An 18,442-nucleotide genomic window follows, 5' to 3' on the forward strand; every position below is an offset into this window, starting at 1 on the left:
TTCAAGTGTGTCAGTAAGGGTCACCTTGCTAGCGGCTTGCCATTGGTCTCCTCTTCAGAGGGGAGACACACTCATTACTCTTACCTCTGAAGACCTTGCAGTTTAACTCAGATACGTGTTTGCAGGTATGTTAACTTCTCACACCCAATCCCCTGGCCTGTTTGAAAATGTCAAAACATTTTAATTTGGAGTCAGTCTGTTTTCAAACCGCATCTGAGTATGTTACCATATGTCATCTTTCTACAAGCACTGGACTTTAACAGGAGTGCATATGCTGTGACTACAGCCAGCCACAGGCGTCCTGTGATGCTGCATGGCTGCGTAATTCTATTAGCCACAGTGCACCATGGGCAGCATAAGTTCAAGGAGGAAATATGAGCTTCACTGGATAAGGTGAGAGAACCGCTGGGCTGTGGACCTGGACTGCTAACACCATTCTAACAAACAACCTGGGAAAAAGCAGACACAAACCAAAATGTTTTTTGGGTTTTTTACTTTTTTTCCTTGGAAAACGTTGGCAAAAGTGAAATTTACAAGAAAATTCACTGTGATGAAACTCACGTTTTCATCTTAAAATCATTTTTAAGGAGAATTTGTATCTAACCAGCTTCAAGATGCCTCGTAGCTATGACTTGTGGTCTGCATTTAGAACCACGTTCAGTGTGCTGCTGCTTTTGAGAGTGCAAGCCCCCCAAGCTCCCAGCCCCCCAAACACTCTTGTGGTTCGATTTTTTGGTTTTCTCGTCTCTCTGCTGAAGGCTCCCTGACTCCAGTGAGCTCTGGAGTAGGGCTTCTGTTAGTAATCCTCCAAGTCTGCCTTTTCATCCCTCAAAACTTGCCATGGGCGACTTTGTCCACTTCAGATATCTTCTCTATGCAGGCAACTCATTCCTAAGTCTCTTACTTCCTCTTCCCTTCTACCCATATTTTAACAATTTGTGTAAAAGATAGATTGTTTCGTCATCCTGAGCTGCGGTATTGCCTCTGTGTTCAGTAGGAAGGGCCTCCTTTTTCTGTTTATGGCTATTCTCTCCACACTTACAAAACAATGTAACTGCCTGGAAACCAGCAGCATTTCTATTTGATCAAATCATTCATCCAGTCACTCGGACTTGTTCATGCTGGATTGAGCACACATAAAGGAGATAGCCTGTCCGAGCTGCTTTCTGGGAGGGTGGATGTCACCAAGTAACCTGTGGTGCCTTTCACCCCTCTGCAGTCAAACAGGGCCCTCGGTTTCTCAGACCCTTTGCCTACAGGTTCTTTTCAGGCATTCCTGTTGCAAGGAAGTGCATACTGAACGCTTGAGGAGTGAACATGCATTAATCTCTCCAGGTTCGTGATCTCTGTTTTTTTAGCCTCTGTGATTAGGAGTAACACTCTGTTCCAGAGAACTTGGCCTGTTAGGAACTTCCGTAACAGCACCTGATGTTTTTCCTTTATTCTACTGCCCCGTTTCCACGCTAGCAGGATACTGGCACAGGAATCACTGCACACACACACACAAAAAAAAAAAAGATAGAAAAATTGATGTTGTGAGCTGACTTGTCTGTCAGGACAGAACTTTTCATACTTATTTGTTCCTGTCAGATGGCAATAATAAATCTACTTGCCTTAGATTTGTTCACTCAGAATACTGTCAAGCAATTCTATCACATGATGCTGTGCTTATTTCAAGGTACGGATGGTTTCTAGTAGAGGTGTTGAAACCATATAGCATCCATTTCTCCTGCTGTAGAATTACTTCTCAGCCAAAAAACTGAAGTTCTTTCATCTCTGCATATTCTGATGGACTCACTCAGGTGAGCAGCAGCCAATAGCTAAAGCAGCTGCTTTTGGATGAGTTTTCTTTAAACAGTAGGTGGAGGGCTGAGTGAATTCCTCCCCCAGCTCCCCGCTGGCTGCCCTGTATCTTGCCTTCCCTCTCTCTCTCCTGCACTCTTATACATTCCCCCAGAGGCAAGGGTGCTGGTGACTGGAAATGTGAAAAGTCACCTGATAGGATGCTGCCCGACTCCCTTCTCTCTGACCAGCACTCTCCTCGCCTGGTGATAGTGGAAGCGACTCTGCAAGGCTTTGCTTTACTCAGCACACTGCAGAGTTTGCTGCAAATGCAAAACTGAAATCCATCTTTGTACCGCCTACTTACCATCTTATGTGTACTTGCCTTCTGTTTCTTTCCCCAAACGTCTCTTCTCAAAAGGAAGCTCTATTCTGCTGCTAGCAATGCATCCTGAGGGGAGGCTATGTTGGTGCTACCCTGCTTTCTGTGCATGGGCATTCGTGTTCACATCCTTGATTAAAGGTAGGCTCTCTTTGATACTAGTCTCTAAAATATTTTCTAGTCACTGTCTCTGCTTCTGTCTTCATGTAATTAATCTAAATAATCTAAAACTTCTGCCTGCTATTTTTAACCTGAAATCTGTAACATTTCAACAGTATTTTAAGAGAGCTAAAGCAATAGTGCTCTTCACACATAAACTCTTAATTTTGGTTTGATACTTAATAGATGAACTGTTTCTAGCAAAGAATGAATATGTAATAGGAGTTCTAGTAATTTCATTTGGGGCTTGAATTTTGCAACTGCTTAAATAATGCAGGCTAAAGATGTGCACATTCTGTACTCACACCTTCAAAAGTGAGAACTTGATACATTTTTGCTCACTGGTTTTTGAGATCTATGGTTGAATATGCTGGAGTCTCAGGTTCTTCAGGATTTTTGCTTTTAAGACACTAGATCTTTTTTGAAAGTCTCACTTCTGCTGATGACCAAAACATTTATGAATTACAGTGCTTGTGTTAGCATGACATAAGGGATTGTCTTAAAGCAGCACCAGTGGGATGAGGATCTGTAACTGAAGTATAAAAATGAAAGGCCTAAATACCTGTCTGTTTCTGTTACTTTGTTTTGAAGCATATGTCTGTTAAGAAGCCAGTAGGAAGCTTTCAAATGAAACATGATTTTAGACTCACCAGCTTTAGTCATAAGACTGGCAAGAAACTCATGTTCTCACAGTCGGGTACTTCTAGTCACAGTGCAATGGATGTGGAGGAGGAAATGTGAAAAGGAAATTGCAATTTCCTTTTTGAATGGCACAATACCTGATATACAGACATCCAGACTTTACAGACATTCATGTATCTTCTCCAGACAATGCTAAAACAATGAAACAAAACATCAAGTCACGGAGGTTTTACTAGAATTTTCTTTCCATACAGGTAAATTACCAGTAACCAACATTTCAACTTTTAATTGTGATAATCCCCTGAATCTGAGCATGTTTTGTATTACCTTAGAGAGAAATGTCATTTTTTTCAAAAACAGGGGAAGGACAGTCTAAGCATGAAAACAGTGCCGTACGCTGAGACTAAGCATCTCCCTGTAGGACATCTGTGCAACTACAGGCCCTTGTGTTCACTGAAGGAAATGTAAATTACAAATTTGTGTCCTGTGCTGTGCCAGAGACCACGCTGCTTGACACAAACCACTTCTGTGTTTAATATTTGCAGTCATAAAGGCTTATCATGATTGCTTTCCTGACATGTTCTAGTGCAGTCTGGGACTAATGTAAAAACTGGTGACCACTATCTGAAAAACTAATTTTTCCTCAGTTGTATCAGTACTATCTTTGGCATCATCATATAGCTTTGATAATACAGCAAGTTCTAAATCTTTGCCTTATAAAGTATTTTGAATTTAAGCGCTGAATTATAGCAGTGTGTTGAAATAGCAAAGTTATTCAAGGGAAGTATTTTTCTGAGCTGATGTCGCCAGGGTCCACATGATTTAATCTTTCCTTCTGAAACCAAAGTCCATAGCCTTTAGCACTGTGAAAATAACTATTTCAGGTTTGGGCTGTGTGTGACAGATTAAGAGCATTATTCTTGACTCTGCAGTGAGGCAGCTCAGTGCCTGTCATATACCTTATCCCCACTAAACCATCTGTCTCTCCTTCACTGACTGGGGGTTACAGCTATGATCTACTTGTTCCCAAAGAATGGCTCTGTATTACAAAGATGCATTCTATTCTATAAGAAATTTTAATTTTTTTTTTTCTCATAGAACTTAATAAATTAACTTCCTTCAGAGCAAAAATTGTGCTATCTAAAGAGCTGAAATAGCAAACACGAGGATAAAATGTAGTCATAGTTTTTAAGACTAGGAAGCATCACTATAATCTCCTAATCAGAGTCCCAGACATAGAATTTTATCTAGTAGTTGTAGCCTCAAGCTTTTAATTTCTGAGTAAGTAGCTATGCTTTTCAAAAACTCTCAGTTTTACCATATAAAGATGAAATCCACCACGTTTCTTCTTTTTCTACTTCACACCACCTTATTCTACTTTGTTCTGATATCGGAGTGGGCCAAATGGAGGCCCGTAGGCTATATCCAGCTTAGGAGACATTTCCATTCACGCCATTACCTTACACTTTGAGGAGACAGGGAGCAGTGATCAATATTCTGCAGGAGGATGCTTTCAACTGACAGCCCTCCAGCCCTCTTCTCTCTGTGTTCCTCTGTCTTGAGACATGGTCACAAGCACAGGATCCAGAAATACCGCATGGGCTAGTAAGTTATCCAGCACCTTCTTTCACTCTTCCTTATCTCTGACATAGCTGTTCTTTATCTTTACCAACACAGATACCACAGCCTGCGAATCAGAGGAACGGTTATTTCACAAACTCTTCTCCCAGTACAACCAGTTCATCAGGCCAGTGGAAAATGTGTCTGATCCTGTCACAGTGTATTTTGAAGTTGCCATTACCCAGCTTACAAATGTGGTAAGACTCATTACAGAACATTCCTGAGATTTGGGGATGGTTGGAAACACACGCCAGTTGCTAAAGCAGCAGATGTAATTGTGATGGTTGCACCTGCAACTCTCATAGCTGACATTGTCATGTGTGCATATGTGTACATGCTGAGGCTTTTGCTGTTCTTTCTGTCAGCCGAGCTGCTCCAGTTGCTCAAACAAGAGGTTCGAACTACACAGATTCATCTGCTTACTCTGTAGCATGAAATCCCTCTGCTCGAGGCAGCAGCCAGTGGTACCCAGAGATGTAGTACCAAATGTTCAAGTCCACTTCCGCAGGGCTACTAGCCCATTCCAGAGACACCTGATTGTGTCCGCCTTGTGTAGCACGTGGCCCAGTTCTCCTGTAGGGCCAGTGTCATTTCTCAGTGTCAAAATAACATCGGAGATGTGCAGCCTAAAGAGTGATATTTTAAAGCATGGAGCTAGGGAAGAATGTTCTGTGTTCTGGGGTGCACTGTATATATGGGTGAGTGTGTCTGAGGTGGCAGACCTGCTGGGCAGGGCAGAGGGACTGTGGAAGAAGAAAGACTTGACTTTAACCCTTGCTGAAGACTGCTCTGTGTGGCAAATTATCCACAAAACAGAGGCTGAGTTTTGATTCTGAGGTACCTAGCTCAGTCCATAATGAAGTGACAGGAAAACAGTGAGGAGAAGTATTCAACAGCAGCCAGGGAAGTAAATTGTCTTGAGAGTGTAAATGAAGGCAGTGCAAATCCTCATGGTGAAGGCAGTTGTCACCTTTTGGAGTTACTTTTTGCTGTGTATTTTTTTTTCCATGTTACAGGTAGTTTGGTAGGTTTCAGCAGTTCTGTCTCACATTGCAGCCCCTGGCTCCCAGTGACATCTTTGGAGAAAAAAAGGGAACACCATAAGTAAATCAGCTGAATTTTCTCAAGAAAGAGTCATGATTTTTACAAGGACTTAGATAGTTTAACCCGTAGGCAGGAACCTGAAAGGCACAATCCTTTCAAAGTGATCTTTGTGCTTAATCTTCATTATGCAATGTTGAAAATTCATCTACAACATTTCCTACCTTAGGCTTGAAAGTATCTTAAATTTTTCAAGTCCACATGCTTAAAAGCTAAGAACTACCGAAGGCAACATTCTTGCAAATATTTTAATTTGTGAAAGTCAGCCAGCGTTCATAAATACATGTAATAAGAGTCTTTCTGAATACTTTTGGGCTGAAGACTCATTAGAACAGGATCCAAGTTTTTATTTTTGTGTTTCTTGCAGCACCTTCCCGATTCATTGCTGAGTGGCAATAGCAATAACTGACTGTAAAAAGAAGGCCTCAGTACAACAGTAACCTAACTTAGTGCTAGTTGGGTGCATCTGCTCTAGGGGTTTGCATAGAAATGCAAGAACACTGTGGTAGAGATGCCATTTTCCTTGAATCTTGGCCAGTAATGTGTTGTGTAAACAGAACTTTTGTAAACACTGAATTCAACAAAACACGTAGCCACCAGCAGAATCTTATTCCTCTGGTACTGGTTAGAGCAATTTTAAGTTTTGTGCTCTCCGGGTACTCAGGCTCCTGGAAAAACAGTACAGCTCTTTGCATGTCTGATATTTGTGGGGTATAATTTTTCGGTAGAGCTCTAAAAATTTTTCAGTAGAGCTGCACATGACTGTGCACAATATGTGAGCCCCCTGAAAATAGCCAGAAAAAAATCTGATATCAGCTAATGTGAAATTATACTTTACATTTTTATCAGAATAAGTTTGTGACCATCTCAGGATACTGTAACTGATTTATGGAGTGAAGATGTGCATGCCTGTGTTTCTTTCTAGGATGAAGTCAATCAGATTATGGAAACAAATTTGTGGCTAAGACACGTAAGTGACTGCATTTCATTTCTCATGCATTTTGCATTGGCATGATGAAATGTGCATTACCTTGTAAGCTACATCTATAGAATAAGTGCCTGTTTTGTAACAAGGATTTTAAAGGTATAAATAAGGAGAAGCTCCGTTAACCAAAGGCAAATTTGAAAAAGTCATTTCTTTATTCTTATTTCCAAGAACTTACATCTCCCATCTTCCCTGTGTAGTATACTCTCCTCCAACCTCATGATCATTGGTCTATTTGATAAATCTAGCTGAATGTACCCATTAAAGAGTGATTAAATATGCAATTCTGCAGTCCTAGGTCATCTCCATTTTGAGGAATCCGACCAAAATATTTACTAGCAAAGGGAACATGCCTCCATTTTTCCTGATTGTTTTAGCATTTATACATAGACAAAGATCCTTACAGGACCCAAACTGCTGAGAAAAACAAGCCAACTTCCACCAAAACCAGTTTCCTTCAGGCATTGGTTGTGGCCTGCACAAAACTTTCTGTAAAAGATACTGTGCTTATGACTAGAATCTTCAGGGCAGGCTGTGAGAGCATGGAGCATGGCCCCATGCTATGGCGCAAGACAGCAATGCAAGAGAGCTGCTGGGCATCCTTTGCTGCCCCTGACTTGGTAATTCGCTACGTCAGTGGAACCAACAATGTCCCTTGGCAGTAACTGCCTGTTAGTGTGCATATGCACCTCTTTTTTCATTAGAATCATAGAATCATAGGGGTTGGAAGGGACCTCTGGAGATAGAATCATGGAATCATAAATTGTCTAGGTTGGAACGGACCTTTAAAATCATCTAGTCCAACCATCAACCTAACTCTGATAAAAACCATCACTAAACCATGTCACTAAGCACTATGTCAACCTGCCTTTTAAATATCTCCTGGGATGGTCCCTCAACCACTTCCCTGGGCAGCCCATTCAAATGCTTAATAGCCCTTTCAGTGTAAAAATTTTTCTTAATATCCAACCTGAACTTCCCCTGGTGCAACTTGAGGCCATTTCCTCCTGTCCTATTGCCTGTGACGTGGGAGAAGAGACTGACCCCTGCATCTCTACAACCTCCTTTCAGGATCATCTAGTCCAACGCCCCTGCCAAAGCAGGTTCACTTAGAGCAGGCTGGACAGGAATGAATCCAGGGGGGTTTTGGAGTATCTCCAAAGACGGAGACTCCACAACCTCTCTGGGCAGCCTGTTCCAGTGCTCTGGCACCCTCAAAGTAAAGAAGTTTTTCCTCAAGTTCAGATGGAATTTTCTGTGTTCCAGATTGTGCCCATTGTCCCTTGTCCTGTTGCTGGGCACCACTGAAAAGAGTCTGGCCCCATCTTCTTGAAACTTGCCCTTTAGATAGTTATAAACATTGATCAGATCCCCTCTCAGTCTTCTCTTCTGCAGCTAAACTGACACAGGTCTCAGCCTTTCCTCATAAGAATGGTGCTCCATTCCCTTGATCATCTCTGTAGCTCTCCACTGGACTTTCTCCATTAGTTCCCTGTCCTTCTTGAACTGGGGGGCCCAGGACTGGACACAGTATCCAGGTGCGGCCTCACGAGGGCAGAGTAGAGGGGGATGATGGCCTCCCTTGACCTGCTTGCCACACTCCTTTTAGTATACCCCTGGACACCATTGGCCTTCTTGGCCACAAGGACACATTGCTGGCTCATGGTCAACAAGTTGTTGAGACTCCCAAATCCCTCTCTGCAGAGCTGCTTTCCAGCAGGTCAACCCCTAACCTGTACCAGTGTGCGGGGTTATTTGTCCCCAGGTGCAGCACCCTCCACTTGGTCTTGATGAATTTCATGAGGTTCCTCTCTGCCCAACTCTCCAGACTGTCCAGGTATCGCTGTATGGCAGCACAGCCTTCTGGTGTGTCAGCCACTCCTCCTGCCGTAGAAAGACAGAGGAGAGATCTCAGCATGTCAGCAATGGATGAGAATTGTCATCCCATCCCCTCACAGACCAAGGAGTAGCAAATCAATGTGAGCAATATTCATATGTGCCCAGTGTTTCTCCAAGTCACGGCCTTGTTGTCTTTCAGACCATTGTCCCCTTCTACACATGCTACACTTTCAGTTTTTATCATAGTCTGCCATTTTACAGGAAGATCTGAGAAGCAGATATTTGCTGATAGTTCAAGGTTTTAAAATCCCTGTCCATTCTTCTTTCAGGTTTGGAATGACTACAAATTGCGATGGGATCCCAGAGAATATGATGGCATTGAATTTGTTCGAGTACCAGCGGATAAAATTTGGAAACCAGATATTGTCTTGTATAATAAGTATGACCCTTTCTCTTAAAAGTATTGTCTTGCAGTATCCATGAAAGACATTTGGCTTTCATCGTAATTTTCTTTTCTTCACCTCATTTGTCTTTCTAGTGCTGTGGGAGATTTTCAAGTTGAAGGCAAGACCAAAGCCCTCCTCCGCTATGATGGAATGATCACCTGGACCCCACCAGCTATTTTTAAAAGTTCCTGTCCTATGGATATTACCTTTTTCCCATTTGATCATCAGAACTGTTCACTGAAATTTGGCTCTTGGACCTATGACAAAGCCAAAATTGATCTTCTGATCATTGGATCCAAAGTAGATATGAATGACTTTTGGGAAAACAGTGAATGGGAAATAGTTGATGCTTCTGGCTACAAACATGACATCAAATATAACTGCTGTGAAGAGATCTACACAGATATAACGTATTCCTTTTACATTCGAAGGTTGCCAATGTTCTACACTATAAATCTGATCATACCCTGCCTCTTCATTTCATTCTTGACTGTGTTAGTTTTTTACCTGCCATCTGACTGTGGTGAGAAAGTGACTCTTTGCATCTCTGTGCTCCTGTCTTTGACTGTATTTTTACTGGTGATCACAGAAACAATCCCATCCACCTCTTTAGTAATTCCCCTCGTAGGTGAATATTTACTCTTCACTATGATATTCGTGACTCTGTCAATTGTCATCACAGTGTTTGTCCTGAATATACATTACAGGACTCCAACCACACACACAATGCCCAAATGGGTAAAAACAGTCTTTCTTAGCCTGCTCCCCAAAGTCCTGTTGATGCAGAGGCCACTAGAACTGCAGAAAAAAAATACTTCCAGAAAGTACAAAAAAGAATCAGCCGATACATCAGGCAAGTCAAAGCACAGCAAACACAAAGGTACCAAATTACAAAAAGATCAGCGATGCAGTCACTGTGATAAGGCAACTGAACTCACTACCAGCAAAAGAAGACGACTGAGCCATCAGTCACTTAAATGGATGGCAGAGCACATGGAGTACTCCCCAGAAGTGAAGGAAGTCATTAGCAGTGTTCAATTCATTGCAGAGAACATGAGGTCACAAAATGAAACCAAAGAGGTAAGGGAGATATAACCACTCAGCTGGGCATGGGGCCACACTTCCAGCAAGTAAAACATGATCTAGGAGGGACAGTCAGAGAAGAAAATTTTGAGACCTGTGAACGGGTAAAGGTTTCCTACAGAAAGGGAGGAGATAAATCATCCACTGGGGATGGAGCGAAAAAAAAAGCAATCTCATCTGTTCTTCCTCTATCTCCAGTGGATAATTTAAGCAACCAGACAGTTTTAGATTAAACATGAGGCTTGCCTTTCAAAGGAAAAGAAGAGGAGCACCAGCCTATTGCAGACATGAGGAATGAACTTTAATCAGCAGTGGTTCAGGTAGAGTTGATCCTGCCATAGAGCAGGGGGTAAACTAGTCAGGACTTTTCCAGGTCTCTTACAACCCTTCTTCTGTAGATCCTCAGAAGCAATCCTCTTCCACTGCTCACCAACTACTCAGCCCTTGTAAGCAGAGACATCTCAATACTAAGTATGCTATTTGCCAAGCAGCGTGCTTTTCTGTGTTAGTAATGGAACAAGCAAATCTAAGAACTGTGTTTTAAAGAACAGGACTTGTCTAGCAGCCTAGTAAGTTTAGCTGGAGAAGAACTATTCTCAGCCAGTGATAAATCTGGTAAAGATACTCCTTTTAGAATGCTCTTGTCTGTATTGCGTTTCAGTCTGGTGTGTTCTGTTTTTTTTACAGTGATTTGACTAGTTGTGGCTTCAGTGATAAAGTATTTTCAGCCACGACAAACATATGTTGAAATAAAAGTTGAGTTTTGGGGGAAGACAGCTGAATAAAACAGATTTAAAAAAAGAGAGAGAGGGATTTAAAAATGAGACTTGGCATTTGAACTAATGCTTGTGTGAGGTTATAAAACTTTCATCCTAACTGGGATTACTGTCATAGAAAATGATGCATGTTGGAATTTAGAGAATTCTGGGGCCATGTCTTCAGGTGTAAACACAAGCAACCAAAAGCAGCTCCAAGAAAGATTATCTGACATCCCCCCCAACCCAGGCCTCAAAAGGAATAGGAATTCTTTGACACTCCAAGATGTTTTTCAGAAGTGTTTAGAACATAATGAAACATTTATCTTTGAATCTGTCATGAAATGTTTGCTTTGGGTTTTGAAGTTTTTTAGATAGTCTATGATGGAAAAATCCATTTAAAAATTAAATACCACTGTATTTTTATTGAACAAATACTTTGTGAGGGAAACAGTGAGAGCTATTCTATCAGAATATTTTGTTGAAATCAGCACAAATTCTTACTGCAACCCCATTCTTGCAACCCCAAAATTACTTTTTTTTTTCCTCTTATTTATGTCCTGCTGAAAAAGTTTCGTCTGAAAACAAAGTCCATAACTTTCTGAATAAAGGGCTACAGTTAAGGCCTGGTGACTGAATTCACAGGATGAGTACATAATACATGCCAACCCAAAGCAAAAGACAGGACTCTATCAGGACAGAGGAGGATGGGGATTGAGTGGAGCCTTACTTAGTAACTATGCCTTCAATGTTTTGCTTGACCCCAACATTTTAGCCCTGCTGTCACTGACACACCAGCTTCCCAGAACATGTCCATGTACCATATTCAGCTGATTCCTCCAATGCACTCCAAAAAAGAAGCTTTGCATGAAGCAGTCCGAATAATGTGTCACCTGATTACCGAGCTTATTCCATTGCCAGTTTTGCTGATTTGCATTTTGCAAATCTCTCCTGCTACATGAAATTGTATTCTTAGTTTAGTGTGTGCATCAGCAGCTCTGTATCTCACCTTTCAAAACGTACTAGGGAAGGGAAGCAGGATTTTTCATTTGAGAAAAATCCTCTCTTTGGGGAAAAAAGGGGTTAGTTCTCAGGCAATCACTGAGGAAATGATTCTGCAGGCAGCTTCTGCCAGACATACAAAGCCATGTGAGTGACATCGTGCACTAGTCCTGTGTAAATAGAAGCCCTTTAAAAATTGTGGAAACATTTAAAGCAGCTGGAGTTCTTGCTGCATTTTTCTTTCACAAAAAGCACAGCAGCAGACTCCTGGAGGAAAATATCAAGAAATTGGGAAAACAAGTGGAAGATCCTTCAGCAGACAGCTCTTAACCAGTCACTAGTTTTAACATGAGTGAATGTTATGATGCAGTGGTCCTTGTATGCAGGTACAATTTAAAGGACAGCGACTTCATTAACTGTTGTTCTAAGATATATCTCTCACACATACAAAATCCACCCTGGCCTGCTTAGCACGTGACACTGTGGTTTGCTCAGTCAGGGCCCTTGCTTTGCTGCAGTCCATGTGTCCAGCTGTCCAGTCTGCTGAAACCAACTGGGCTTGATTAGTGTGGCACTGTGGCAAATAAAAGCCAGAACAGCAAACTGTCACTTGTGTGGGCTGTTAGGACACATCCTTTGACAGGGTCTAGTGATGCGCAGCTATGGTGATTCTGCTGCTGTTAAACCACGCCACTCTGCACCCACCACATGATCAGGTCCTATTTGTTAATGTCAGTGTCACAGCCATAGCTTGACAACAGACTCGAATATTTAGAAAAATCCAGCAGATCAGGACAGTGTTGAATGTTCTCAGCCAAAAGTGGTAAATACTATCAGAAAATCAGCCCCCTCTAAAGACAATTGAAAACTGCAGCAACTATAAGCACAACAAGCAACATTCTTGACTGCCTATATGTTCTTCCTCCCATTCAGAAGCACAAGGGACATTTCTAGTGCATAATGTCAACTCGCAATTTTGTGCTACATTATATGTGCTTTATCCTTTTTTTTTTGTTTGTTTCTCTTGCAGGTAGAAGATGATTGGAAATACGTAGCTATGGTGATAGACAGAGTATTTCTCTGGGTATTTATTATCCTTTGTGTGTTTGGGACAGCAGGGCTCTTTATCCAGCCTCTAATAGCAGATACATAACTTGATCCACTGCTTTTTATCCATTTTTGTTCTTGTTTCATTTTCGGTTCAGAACTGTCTCCTATACTTCTCTCCTCTTACATAACCCCTCTGGTTATCATCTTCTCAGCACCCAGCCACAGAGGAAAAGAGAAGGAGAGGGAAGGGTCCTCTGGGAAAGCAAACAACCCGAAAACAGAATGAGAAGAGGACTGAAAATAGGAGATGAGCGTGTGGTATTTCTAAAGCAGAATGCCTGGGATTTTTAGAGTGCCTGCCTGTCTTTCCCTCAGTGAGATCAGCAATAACAATCACACTCAAGATCACAGGAGCAGATTGAAGTTATTGAGCTTTTCTCTTGGTTTCAGTACAGGGGCTTTTAGGACAGTTCAGGAATTTCTGAGTGCCTTGCCCAAAGAGCACTCTACGTGGCTTCGTTTTGCTCTCCTGATCAGAAATCTTCCTTACCTTTGAGTTAATGTACATTTCTTCTCTATTTCTCTCCTTGTACAACAGCTAGTCTTTGATATGGTACTTAAATGAAATACCACAGTCCTGCTGACTGGACCAATGCTCTTTGTAGTGTTCTTGTGTTGGGGCAGCCAATAATCAAAATAAAAGTACAATCAAACCAATCCCTTGACCCTATAACATTTTCAATACAATCTAAAATAAGGGGTCCCCATCTTCTGAAGTGTATGTACACAAATGAAGGTCCCAGATAAACAAAGCACTTGTCTACATTTATGTTTGAAGTCAGACAGGTCTTAAGCACTGAATCCTAGTTGAAGACAAACTGAGTTAATATTTTGCACTGCATGTAACTCTGCTGACATAATTTGAAGCATCCTGAGGAATAAGCTGGATGCACTATGGAAAACTAGAAAAGACCTGAACTCTCTCTGGTTACCATGTAAAGTATCCACATTTGAAATCTACATGCTTCTAAGACTTTTAAAAACTAGTTCATCTGCCACTTAACGTTTGCAGGGGACCAAAGTCTATTTTACTTCCTGATACTGAATACCAAGACCTTGGTCAGCTCCCGTAGGAGCTCCAGTAGGATTTCCAAGCCACATTTCTCTTGTCAGGTTAACAGTGGCCTAAGCCCACAGGTTCTGCTCTAAAAGCTCTTCCTTGTTCATGCTCAGACGTAAGCCCAACAGGGAAAGCTTTGTCTGTCTCGTCACAGACAGAACTGACTTGACAGAATTGGATTGATCTGAGTTTTCCTGTGTTTTTAAAACCCAAGACCAACATGGATTACACACATCCCAGCAGGAGAAGATTGGTGATCATGAATCCTATGCAAAGCTAGTAATGTTCTGTTTGCTGACTCCTCATGGGTCAGTGCTGAGTATGCAAACCTGTAACTGTAGGAGAATTTCCTTTGGGGCTGAGGTTGCTGCTGTGTAACCAGGTTCCCAATGCTAGCGCGCTTAATCTTAAATCACTCTGTAAATGTGCACCTGATGTGATTTCTATACTATGTGGACAGTTTACCCTCAGGTCCCTTCTCTGTTTAGATTCCTGGTGGGTTTGTGCTGAAGGATTCTTCTCTGAAAGGTATGATTCCAATTAAAGCAAATGGCTTCAAGAGTAAAAAGCCCTTATAGGAGTCTTATAGGAGGCTCTAAATTTAATTGTACAGTGTCAGTGCATTGTTTTCAATGTCTGCCATGTGTCAGTTTCTGCTTTGAACATCACCAGTCCTTGGAAAGTATGATTCCCCGTTTCTGAAGTCCCTGACTGGCCTTTTACACTTTTTGACGCTCCATAATAAAGAGAACAGGTATGAATAAATATATATATTGGAGATAAAGGTGAAATTACAAGAATATAACTGTCTTAATCCAGTAGCTGAAATATATAATGTTATTTTTTTCTAGAAGAAAAACGTATTTTCTGTAATCCCCCTGGATGTTGCATAGTTATGCAGCAACTGACATACAGATGTATGAACAAGCATGGATTGTTTTGTCAGCCTGTCAATTAAATATCATTCCTGGGATATAATTTTTTGAAGCATTTCTAATTTTTAAAAAACTCCCTGCTGTACAATGTGTTTAGAGATGCAACTAAATGACATTTGCTATGCTGGCTCTTTAATCAGAAAAGAGGGGAGGGGAAAGAAAGGCATTTGAAAAGGAGAGCTGCATTCTGAGCACGAAAACTTAGTTTCTACAGGAAAGACATCTGGCTGCCAGCATTCACTGTTGCAATCTATGACTGTACAAACAATGAAAGTATTGTGCCTGAAGGTGTACTGCATTGGTGTCTTAGGCCTGACAGCTACCACCTCACAGCCAGTAAGCTGACTTTAGCAAAATCCTTGGCTTTTTGTTAAAGCATTCACAATTGTACAGCTCCTCATCTCCAGTTAGAAGACCTCCATACCCTCCATACCCATAGAAGACCTCCCTGTCCTTGTTACTTACAGTACTACACATCTCTCTGACTTGCCTCTGGACCTCAAACATAGCGTTTGGACAGTTTAGCTCATCAGCCTGGTATCCTAAGAAAGTAAGATTTGCAAAGTCATGTTCTGTGTCTTTCTGAGTGTACTATTTCCCCTTCCTTCCCCCCTCCCAGTAATTTTTGGATCCTTCTTTTGCCATTTTCAGCTGTGTTTGGCACATTCAAGACTGGGAGTCTTGTATACACTTGTCAGCTTTGTGAAAGTAGCTGGCTGAATAGAAAGAGTGGGAGTAGGGGACACAATAAACATCTCACCTTGGAAAAAGCTGCAGTAGGGGTCCACCTCTGAGTAGATGTGGAACGTGCGCTGGCAGCCCAGAAAGCCAACCGTATCCTGGGCTGCATCAAAAGCAGTGTGGCCAGCAGGGTGAGGGAGGTGATTCTGCTCTGGTGAGACCCTACCTAGATTACTGCATCCAGCTCTGGAGCCCCCATCATAAGGACACGGACCTGTTCCAACGGGTCTAGAGGAGGACCACAAAGATGATCAGAGGGCTGGAGCACCTCTCCTATGAGGACAGGCTGAGACTCAGCTTGGGGTTCTTCAGCCTGGAGAAGAGGGGGCTCCAGGGAGACCTTATAGAGGCCTCCCAGTACCTGAAGGAGGCCTACAGGAAGGATGGGGAGGGACTTTTGATCAGGGAGTACAGTGATGGAACGAGAAGTAATGGTTTTAATCTGAAAGAGGGAAGATTTAGATTAGATATTAGGAAGAAATTCTTTACCATAAGAGCACTGGAACAGGTTGCCCAGGGAAGCTGTGGATGCCCCATCCCTGGAGGTGTTCAAGGCCAGACTGGATGGAGCTTTGAGCAACCTGGTCTAGTGGGAGGTGTCCCTGTCCCTGACAGGGGCATTGAAACTCGATGATCTTTAAGGTCCCTTCCAATCCAAACCATTCTGTGATTCTATGATTCTATGACAAAAGTGACATTTTTGCTTGCCCCAACTCTTGTTGGGCGACCTTCTAACTGAAATACCAAGAAAACTTTCAACCAGAGCTGGTGCCATCCCAGACATTGATTTGGGTCGCACATCACGCCCAGCCACAGGAAAAATACCTATGTTCGTTGCAGGACACACAGAGTGGTGTGTCTGTTCTCACTCCATCAGCTCCGTAACCACATCAGCAATACCCCTTATACGTCCCAGTGATAAGCGTAGCAGTAGCAGCTGGAAATTCCTTTTCCTTGAGAGAGATGGCATCTATTAATTATTTTGAAAAGCACAGAAGCAATGCGACAGCTCAACCAGCTCATTACATTCTCTTCCCAAGGGAGACCATCTTTCCACTTTCCCCCTTACTAAAAGGCCCACAGGAGTTTGTCCTGCTTGTCTGTTGGTAAATGAATGATACACGTGGTCCTTCCAAGCAGTGCCAAGGCCCTCAGAAACCAGTGCTCAGAAACCAAGGCAGTGTTGAGGCAGTAGTAAGGCAGAGGGTTGCTGTTGTCTGTTTTTTTTTTAAATTTGCATTTTGCAATGTTTTCATCCCCAGGCAGAGCACATGTAGCAGAGGCAAGGAGCCCATCAGAGGACTGTCTGCCCAGATGTCCTCCCCGGTTGTGTGGTAGGCCAGGCTGCGGGACTTGCTGAATACATTTGTGGGCCAGCAGCAAAGAGATTCAGGGAAGGTCAGAAACAGTCAGCACAAGGAAATAATGGCTAGTGAGACTACAGATGTAGCAGTCCCAGGTGCAATGCTTGGAAGACCATAGGCCAAAAGCCATACCTCTGCAGTGTTCACACATCTCCCACTCAAAGGGCCTGAGCCCGGCTGACCTTTACCAGCACAAGCCAGAAAAAGCAGCTTAGCATCAGACAGCCACGTGAGACACAGCCATGTGTTGCCTGCGGGTGGGCAACTGAAACGTTGCAAAGTGAGGACAGGACCATCTGCCAGCTAAACACCTGAAGCACTCACACACAGAGCTAAAAAGTTATGAGGACTTTCCAAGAATGTAACAACCCCTCTGTTTGAATAGTTTTGAGAAAAGGCTTTTAAGCTGAGCTACAGTCTAGACTTTGTTGACAACAAAACAAAAACAAAGCCCAGCGTATGAGCACTCTCACCCCAGGAATCATTACTAAATACATCTTTATTAACAATGACTGCACAAGTGAACAGAACTTTCTGCAGTGACACAACAAGATGGGATGATATTAACTCACAGAGGTCTGGTGTGCATGCATAATCCAAGCACAAGAATACCGCCATGTATTTTTAACACCTTCTAACCTCCATCCCTAGGGAGAAAGTTTCAAGGCTAGCTAAAGCTTTAACACCAGATTCACACTTAGATTGTCAAGAGTTGGGTCTCCAAATCCCTTACTAGCCTTGAAAACATCTGCAAATTCTGAATGGGATTTTCTAAAGCACTCCGTGTTGGCAAATCACTGCCTCAGCAAAAGTGGTAAGAGCTTCACCTGTTTGTTTTCCATCAGATCTCATTCATACTCTTAAGAGCTGTCTGTAATCATGCAGAAGAATCCCATTTAAATGAATTTAAGGAATGATATTCTGAATTGCCTGGGAAACATGAAGTCAAAACCCAAAAATGTATCTTCCTGGTAGCCAGCCCACCACCGGAGAAACTCACTCCACTTCTGCACCAAGTTTCATTCCCTGAAAGCACTGTCTGCAGCTTCCCTCCAACTGAACTTGTTTAGGAAGGTTCCTACTGCCTTATGAAGTAGCATAGCCAACTTTCTCCATGCAATATGCTTCAGGTGATCTTCCACTTGCCTTGTGAACAAGCAGGTGCAGGAATCATAATTTCTGAATGTGGAGCATGGGGAAAATCCTTACTTGTTCAGCCTTTTGGTACATTACAAAGCAGCAGGCAAAATTACAAATAATACTGAAAAGTGGGTACGTAGCTTCCTGACAGCCAAGAGGAGAGACAAAGTGTGCATGCCATAAAGGCTGGTAGCAGGTGGGCAGAGTGGTAAGTTCTGCCACTGTTGAGCTGATCCTGCAGCTAGGTGAGGCCACAGAGTCAAGGTTTGGAACATCCCCATCTAAAAGGTATTTGT

General features: G+C 42.4%; 1 protein-coding gene across 1 annotated transcript; it reads left to right on the top strand.

The window, feature by feature from the left end:
* Positions 1–2,003: 2,003 nt before the first annotated feature.
* CHRNA6 (cholinergic receptor nicotinic alpha 6 subunit) lies at positions 2,004–12,949 on the top strand. Its single transcript, XM_074166926.1, has 6 exons — positions 2,004–2,305; positions 4,643–4,782; positions 6,612–6,656; positions 8,840–8,949; positions 9,049–10,036; positions 12,827–12,949. The coding sequence occupies exons 1-6, from the start codon at positions 2,227–2,229 to the stop codon at positions 12,947–12,949; spliced, it is 1,485 nt and encodes a 494-aa protein (XP_074023027.1). The 5' UTR covers positions 2,004–2,226.
* The last annotated feature ends 5,493 nt before the right edge of the window (positions 12,950–18,442 follow it).

Source organism: Numenius arquata, chromosome Z (genome assembly GCF_964106895.1).
Source record: "Numenius arquata chromosome Z, bNumArq3.hap1.1, whole genome shotgun sequence".
In the NCBI taxonomy this organism is placed as follows: Eukaryota; Metazoa; Chordata; class Aves; order Charadriiformes; family Scolopacidae; genus Numenius; species Numenius arquata.